The sequence below is a fragment of the Arachis hypogaea genome, chromosome 17 (assembly GCF_003086295.3).
Source record: "Arachis hypogaea cultivar Tifrunner chromosome 17, arahy.Tifrunner.gnm2.J5K5, whole genome shotgun sequence".
Classification (NCBI taxonomy): domain Eukaryota; kingdom Viridiplantae; phylum Streptophyta; class Magnoliopsida; order Fabales; family Fabaceae; genus Arachis; species Arachis hypogaea.
In genome coordinates, this window is record NC_092052.1 from 4,878,390 (window position 1) to 4,887,518 (window position 9,129).

The following is a 9,129-nucleotide window of genomic DNA, read 5'->3' on the forward strand; positions in this document are numbered from 1 at the left end:
CAGAATATTACCTTTATAAATTTCGTATCAAGGATTGACGAGCCTTGTGCTAAAGGAAGTGAAGGAATTGATCGAAGGTTTGCCGAAGTAATTTAACGAATAGGTTTCGAAGGATGAAGCTGATGAAACAAAGAAGTAGCTTGAAGAAGCTGGTGCCAAAAAGGGTTAGGGATTATGTGTTTGTTTGGGTATTATTATCTGGAATAAAAAATATTTTTTAATAAAAAAATATTTTTTTTTTATTTTTTAGCGTATTTGAAAAATTTTTAGTAATAAAAGTAAAAGTAATAAAAAAAATATTTTTTTGAGAAGTTATAATTTATATCTTTTTTTAAAATATTTTTTTTTTCTTAAAAAATAATATTTTTCATATAATAAATAAACAAAAAAGTACTTTTATATTGTTATACCCAAACATAATTGATAAATAAAAATATCTTTTTACATAAGATACCTAAACTTAAAATTACTTTTACTTTTCCATAAGATCTTTTAAAAAAGATAACTCGAAAAAAGATTTTTTTCTTAGAAGCTCACCCAAACAAGCTCTATAATGGCTTGGGTTAGGTTAATAAGGATAATTTGAGATTTTTTATTTTTGGGTAGTTTTTTAGGATTTTAAAAGTTTTGTCTTCCAGAATCAATCTTTCGTAGGTATAACTTCAATTGTATTGTTTTGTGACTATAATTATCAAATACAATTAACTCACTTGGGTTGGTTAAGTGGTCAGTTTATTTGTCTGCTTAAGTATGTGTCGAAAATTTGAATTTTTTGTATATAGCAATATCATTAGTTAGTAACAGACCTTTAAATAGAATTTAAATCTGTGACTGTTCTATCCAAAGATTCTATAGATAACCAAAAAAAATTTAAATACATTTGCATGAGAAAGCATCTAGTCCTTTTCACACACAAACTCAGATGAATGCTTTGATTTTATGAAGCTTGGTCACTAACTCGCTATCAATTTATATATATAAACAACCAAATTTTTTTTTTATATATATAAAAAGTTCACGTTGGTCAACATCAATCTATTATCTATTATATATTAAATATGAATAAAGTAGGATTTATCAACTTGTAAGATTTGTATTTATTGGCCATTATTAACATGTGATATCACGTTATTAAAAAATACTTAGTAACATTTGTTTTGAAGTATTGAGACAGAAATTAGAAGACTAAAATTTAATATCATGTTTATTGGTTCAAAGGCTGTTATTAAAATTTCTGTCTCTGTCATAAAAATTTCAATATTTCAATACCTTCAAAAAATGGAGACACATAGAACTAAAATTTTTAAAAATAAAGATTAAAACTTTAATAACATTTTATACCTAAAATATCTTTATTTTAATTAATTAATTTTAATTTTATATTTTGTACAAATTAAATTAAAATTTTATTCTTATTTTAATTTCTTTCTTATACTTTACACCAAATAAAATATTAAAATTTATTTCAATCTCTATTTCCCCACCAAACTCAAGGCCTAAGGGATATGTTCTAGACTTCTAGACAAGACAATCCTTGTTGGGAATTTGTGGCTTCACATCTTAAAGTGAAAGGAATAAACTCTCTAGCGGACAAAGTACCATCCAAGATTTGTGTCTCTACTCTCCTAGTCATTTTGTTGTCCTTAATAATATTTTTAAGATATTAGTTAGATAAATAAATTTATGACAAATTTATAATATATGGGATTAGTATTTTTTTTATGAAACTAAAAGACTATTCTATTTTAAATACTTTTAGAATAACAAAATTTTATGTATTCGATTTTAAATTTCAAACAAATTTAAGTGTTTACTAATAGATTATTAAGATACAAACCAAAGAAATTTATGAACAAAACCAAGTTAGTTGTTTACTCTTGAGATTAGCGAGTTTTAAAGGTACTTGTACTTGTTCATATCTCATGCACAAAGCACAAACCTTTGATGCATCTCTTATCAAGATTTGCCTTGAGAACAGTGTCTACCATTGCAACCTTGTCATCCAATCTTTCATGCCAAACACCAATGTTGTCTTTGTTTCCCACAACACCCTTTAGTAGTGATCCCCATTCATGGAACATTGCTATTTCAAGATGTCTCAAGAATCATAGAAACAAAGAAGCCATGATCCTTTTCCTCAAAATGAGGAACAATACTATTCTTGTTAGGCCAGATAACTTCACCTATTCCATTGTACTCCCCTGTTGTGATCATCTGGGTCTTGTTTATCAAGTTCATTGTGAAATGATCAAGCTTTGTTCGGTTTCAGACACTTGTTTGTGGACTAATCTTATGCAGATGTATGCAAGTTTTGGTGTTTTTGAAGATGCAAAGAAGGTGTTCGATGAAATGCCTGTTAGAGACTTGGTTGCTAGAAATGCTTTGTTGTCTAGTATCTCTAAGTGTGGGCTGAGTGATGACTGCTTCAATTTGTATAAACAGCTATTTGAGGAAGGAGATTTTGGTGATGAGTATACTTATTCTATTGTTTTGAATGCGCTAGCGTCTCAGTCGCAAGTGGTGGAAGCAATGCAAGTCCATTCGAATGTGATCAAGTTGGGGTTCTGTTCTGATGAGTACATTTGTAATTCTTTGTTGGAGTTGTATTCTAAGCACAGTTTAGTGGACTCTGCAATGGCATTGCTTGAGGAGTTACCACATAAGGATGCGTTTTCATGGACAACTATTGTTACTGGCCTTTCACAAAGTGGAAATATGGATGATGCTATCTTCTTGTTTCATAAAATGCAGTCATCTGGTGTGGAGCCTAACTCATTCACCTTTGGCGGCTTGCTTAGCGCATGTGCCGCCACCAACTTGCTACAGAGAGGAAAACAACTCCATGGTCTTGCCGTGAAACATGGATTTGAAGATAACTTGGTGGTGGGGGCTGCAATTTCGGATATGTACTTTAAATGCGGCGAGATGGACCATGCATTGATGATGTTTAAGATAATGCCCGAGAAAGATATTGTTGTTTGGAATGGAATGATATGTGGGTATGCTCAGAATGGTGAAGCAAGAAAGGCCTTGAATGTTTATGATGAGATGATGCTATTAAGTTCATCATCAGCATCCGAAATTTCGCCAAACGATGTAACTTTCACTGGTGTGCTTAGTGCATGTTGTCACAGTGGTTTGGTGAAAGAGGGTTGTGAATACTTCAGCCAAATGATTCATAAACATAGGATCAAACCCAAAATAGAGCATTATAATTGCATGGTTGACATGCTTGGAAGAGCAGGGTTACTTGAAGAAGCTGAGGCTCTTATGCTACAAATGCCTTATAAGCCTGATGATGTAATGTGGAGTACACTATTGGGAGCATGCAAGATGCATAGGAATTTAACAATGGCAATGAATATATCTCAAAACCTTCATATTAATGGACCATGGAGTTCTTCAAACTATGTGCTGCTTGCAAATTCTTATGCCAATGTTGGTGAATGGAGTGAAACTCAGGAGGTTAGGGAAATGATGAATTTGAGGGGGCTTAAGAAAAGTTCAGGATGTAGTTGGATTGAAATTGGAGGCTACCTATATCCATTTCTTGCTGGGGATGATAAATCACATACTCAAATTGAAAGAGAGCATCATCATGCTTTAAAGAGCATGTGTATTCACATGCATGGAATATATGAAGAAAATAATGTGCTGAATTTTGATGCTAATGATGATTGATGGTTCAAAATAACTTATATTAATACCATTGAGCCTTTATTGTAAATTTATTTCATGTCCTATAGGCTATATTTACATGTTCTATTTTGGATTATATTCACTAGTATATCAATATATTCACTTTATTTATTTATTTATTAAATGTGTGTAAAAGTAATAAAAATGAATTAACTGATATGAGTATGACAAAAGTCTTATTTGGGTTGGGCCTCATGAAGTAATTGTTGGTACTTTTAAAAAGTTTTGAGAATCTGTGCAGCTGTGCTATAATATAATAAAAATTAAAGCAAAAATAGAGAAACACTACATTAATGTGTTTAGTTTTTGGTCCAGGCCTAAACAATATTTTCGACCCAAAAGAGAGGGGAAAAAAGAAAAAAAAAAAAAAGCAACTTTCTTTCAACGTGTTAAGCTATACTTAAGCTTAACCTTAACACTTCATTATCATTAAAGAAACAAAGACAAAACAAACACTATCATTATTGGGTTATTTTCATCTTAGGACAAAACTAAGGAGAGAATGGGATGGTACATATGTGCATTCAATGTCCCCTTTTCTTCTTTTGAAGTGTAAAAAATAATTTTAAAAAAGTTACCTTCAAAATATATATCTTCTATCCTTTTGATGGGTATCATTAAATCAATAAAAAAAAATATTTTTTTAATATATTTTTTTTATTTTTTAGTGTTGTACCGTATCCTAAAAACTAGGAAACATCCGATGTATAACTCGGCCACGTTGTGAAAATCCAAATTCACACTCAACGGAAAAAAAATAGCATATAAACGTAACTCCCCAGAGAATTTCGGATTGCGCCGAGATTCACTCAAACCAACCGTTACGCAACTCACATCTTAAACCTATAAGAGCAATGAGATCAAACATACAGAGATAGACTTCATTCGCTGAAAGCCATAAAGACTTCAGAGCCACAATTCTACTTCAGAATTATATTCTCGACAATACACACTTCTTACTTTATTTATCTTATTTATTTCCTTTACTGACTTGAGTGTCGGAGTCCCTTTTGCAGGTACCACGCTCGGGTCTAGATTCACAAGGGTGACGTCTGCTCAGCCGAAGCTACCTGAAGACGAGGCTGACAGCAAGTCGAAGCATAGCTCGGACGTTGTATCCTTGTAAGAACATTTGGCGTCCACCGTGGGGCCCTGGTTAATTCCACCTCACCCCAAACTCAGTTCCTACTAACGCACATCTTCTTTGTTATCCTCCCTTTTTTCCTTGCAGATAACAAGAGTATGATGGACTATTCGGAAACTCATCAATCCAGTCAAGCCCACGCCGATCTTCTGGCCGCTAATGCCGCTCTCCAAGCGGAAAATCAGAGAATGGCCGAATTGCTGGCGGCAATGCAAAACAAGGAAGATCGGAAAGATAGCAAAAGAACAGACGCTGAACAACACGACGAACATCAATCGGAATCCAACGCAAAGACTGGGGAGACACCCCCAAAAAATGGAAGACGGTGAACCAGCCATGACCCTAGCACCATATAAGGGGATCTGGGATCCTAAAGTCCACGTCACCAAATTTGAGTCTATGATGTTCCTCAACAGTGACTCCGATCCAATCTTATGTCGATCTTTTCCTACGTTTTTAGATGGAGCTGCCCTATTATGGTTTTCTAACTTGCTTGCAGGATCCGTAACCAGTTTTGATGACTTCGCCAAGATGTTCATTAATCATTTTGCAGCATCTAAAATCTATGTGAGGGACCCGGATTATCTCAGCACAATCAAACAAGGGCAACACGAAAGCCTGAAGGATTACATGACGCGCTTCACTATAGCAGCCATAGAAATCCCCGATCTCAACCCGGAATTTCAGCTACATGCCATAAAAAGCGGTCTCCAACCCGGAAAGTTCCAGGAAGCTATAATTGTGGCAAAACCGAAAACACTGGAGGAATTCCGAGACAAGGCCACCAGACAAATTGAAATAGAGGAACTCCGTGAAACACGAAGAAACGAACGACTACCATCACGGAAGAAAGATGACAGGCCGACGAGGTCAAGTAACAGAGATTTTAAAAAGCCTTCTAAACTAACACCGAAATTTGATTCATATACCAGGTTCAACACCAGGAGAGAGGATATCATCAAGGAGATACTTCACAACCGACTTATAAAGCCACCAGTCAAGGCAGGGACATACCAGGATCAGAAATACGTGGACAAGAGCAAACACTGTGCATTCCATCAAAAGTTCGGCCACACCACAGATGAATGCGTCGTGGCCAAAGACCTACTGGAAAGACTAGCGAGGCAAGGGCTACTAGACAAGTACATCGGCTCTAGAAATCGGAAGGACATAGCTGAGGAGCAAACCGAGATATAGCACGGAACGCAAAGACAAAGGAACATACCGAGACCCGGTAGAAACCCCTGCCTCGAAAGGAATCATAAACTACATTTCAGGCGGCTTCGCCGGGGAGGAAGCACAAACACAGCCAGGAAACGAAGCTATCGAGCTATGATGTCAGTGGAAGGGTCCAACCAAAACCCAACAATACCGACCTCAACAGCAAGTATCAGTTTCAATGACGGTGATTTCAAATCGCAGGCACCAAACTTGGACGATCCAGTAGTCATCTCAATACATACAGGAGAGCTAACCATAAAGAAAGTTCTACTTGACCCAGGAAGTAGCGCCGACGTTCTTTTTTATTCTACCTTCAAAAAGATGCAGCTAAGTGACAAGGCATTACAACCATCAGGAGGAGAGCTAGCAGGATTCTCGGGAGAAAGAGTTCCTATATCAGGTTATGTATGGTTAAGGACAACACTAGGAGAACCCCCAAACTCCAAAACACTATACGTCCAGTTCTTGCTAGTCGATTGTGCCAGTCCTTACAATATCATCCTAGGACGCCCTTCTCTTAATTCATTTAGAGCTATTGTTTCTACTATTCATCTATGTGTCAAGTTTCCCTTGCAGGATAACACAGTAGCAATAGTCCATGCCGACCATAAGGAAGCCAGACAATGCTACAACGCGAGTCTGAGGAAAACCACAAAAGAAGCCATCTCGAGGATCCATTCAGTGTACAACTCAGAAAACAACCCTACCTTGGCAGAAATGGACCCTAGGGACAACAACAGTTGCCCCTCTCCAACGGGTGACTTAGAAAAGATACAATTAAATGAAACAAACCACTATACTAATATCGGTTCAACTTTCTCTGCAGGAAGAAAATAGAACTTGGAAGACATTAAAAACCAATGTCGACTTATTCGCCTGGACTCCAGCGGACATGCCAGGAATGGACCCAAACTTCATATGCCATAAACTAGCAGTCAACCCCAACGCCCGACCTATAAGACAAAATAAACGTAATCTGGACACTGAAAGAAGAAATGCAGCAGCAATAGAAACGCAAAAACTGTTGGATGCTGGTTTCATCCGAGAAGTCCGATTTTCCTCATGGTTAGCAAATGTGGTTATAGTCAGAAAAAGGTCAGGGAAATGGAGGATGTGTATAGATTTCACAGATCTAAACAAGGCCTACCCAAAGGACTCGTACCCGCTGCCGAACATTGACAGGCTCGTAGATGACACCTCAGGTTACCAAGTGCTGAGTTTCATGGACGCCTACTCTGGATATAACCAGATACAAATGCACCCGGATGACGAGGTTAAGACAGCATTCGTAACCAACCAAGGTAACTTTTGTTACAAAGTAATGCCTTTCGGTCTACAGAACGCGGGGGCCACTTATCCACGACTAATGAATAAAATATTTAAAAATCAAATCGGACGGAATATCGAAATATATGTTAATGACATGGTCGTCAAATCCAGTTTAGAAAAATAGCACGAAGCCGACCTTCAAGAGATATTCCAACAACTCCGAACATACAACATGAGGCTGAACCCGGAAAAATGCATATTTGGAGTACAGCAGGGCAAATTCCTTGGATTTTTACTAACTAACCAAGGCATAGAAGCCAATCTCGACAAGTGCCAGGAAATCCTGAACATGCAATCACCAAAGACGATCAAGGAAGTACAACGACTCACAGGATGCCTAGCAGCCCTGTCAAGATTCTTACCAGCTGCAGCAACACGATCATATAATTTCTTCAAGACTATGAAAAAATCAGACAAATTTGCGTGGACAGAGGAATGTGAAAAAAGCATTTTCCGAATTCAAGCATATCTTGGGATCACCACCCATACTCAAGAAACCAGAACAAGGTAAGCCACTCTTCTTATTCCTTTTAATTACAGCTAACATTATTAGCTCTGTTCTTGTAACAAAAATGGAAAAAGAACAACATCCGGTGTATTTTGTAAGCAAAGTCTTACAGAATGCCGAGACAAGATATCCAATGATAGAAAAATTGGCATACGGACTAGTGATAACTGCTCGGCGTCTGAGGCATTATTTTCAAACACACCCGATCATAGTTCGGACAGGCTACCCTCTGCGACAAATACTATCAAAGTCGGACCTAGCAAGACGACTGACAAAATGGGCAATTGAACTCTCTGAATTCGATATATCCTACCAATCAAGAGGATCACCTAAAGCCCAAGCCTTAGCCGACTTTATCTCAGAATTCACAGTCAAGGCAGAACACATCAAGACATGGAAACTATATGTGGATGGCGCATCCAACGAAAGCGGATGCGGAGTAGGAATCCTACTTAGATACGACGATGGAGTACACGCCGAATAGTCAATCAAGTTCCTCTTTGAAACAACTAACAATCAGGCCGAATATGAAGCCCTACTAGCAGGCTTGAGGTTGGCCAAAGAAGCAGGAATCTCCAACCTAAGAGTACACTGTGACTCACTCCTCGTAGTACAACAGGTAAACAGTCAATTTTAGAGAACTAGGAAACTTCCGACGTATAACTCGGCCACGTTGTGAAAATCCAAATTCACACTCAACAGAAAAGATTAGCATATAAACATAACTCCCCAGAGAATCTCGGATTGCGCCGAGATTCACTCAAACCAACCGTTACGCAACTCACATCTTAAATCTATAAGAGCAATGAGATCAAACATACAGAGATAGACTTCATCCCCTGAAAGTCATAAAGACTTCAGAGCCATAATTCTACTTCAGAATTATACTCTCGACAATACACACTTCTTACTTTATTTATCTTATTTATTTCCTTTACTGACTTGAGCATCGAAGTCCCTTTTACAGGTACCACGCTCGGATCTAGGTTCCCAAGGGTGACGTCTGCTCAGCCGAAGCTACCTGAAGACGAGGCTGACAGCAGGCCGAAGCATAGTTCGGATGTTGTATCCTTGCAAGAACAAGTGTATTTAATAAAATTTTAATAATAAAAATAAAAATATTTTTTACATAATAAATAAACTACAAGTACTTTTATATTGTTATATCCAAATATAATTGATAAATAAAAAGATATTTTCTTAGAATATCTTTTAAAAAAAGATAACT

The 9,129-nt window shown here is 36.9% G+C and overlaps 2 protein-coding genes across 2 annotated transcripts; both read left to right on the forward strand.

Annotated features, from left to right (window-relative positions):
- Positions 1-2,142: 2,142 nt before the first annotated feature.
- Positions 2,143-3,681, forward strand: LOC112762640 (pentatricopeptide repeat-containing protein At2g34400). The gene has a single exon (XM_025808507.2). The coding sequence runs from the start codon at positions 2,143-2,145 to the stop codon at positions 3,679-3,681; it is 1,539 nt and encodes a 512-aa protein (XP_025664292.2).
- Positions 3,682-5,002: 1,321 nt separating this feature from the next.
- On the forward strand, positions 5,003-6,040 carry LOC112762641 (uncharacterized). The gene has a single exon (XM_025808508.1). It carries the CDS (start codon positions 5,003-5,005, stop codon positions 6,038-6,040), a length of 1,038 nt encoding a protein of 345 aa, XP_025664293.1.
- Positions 6,041-9,129: the final 3,089 nt, after the last annotated feature.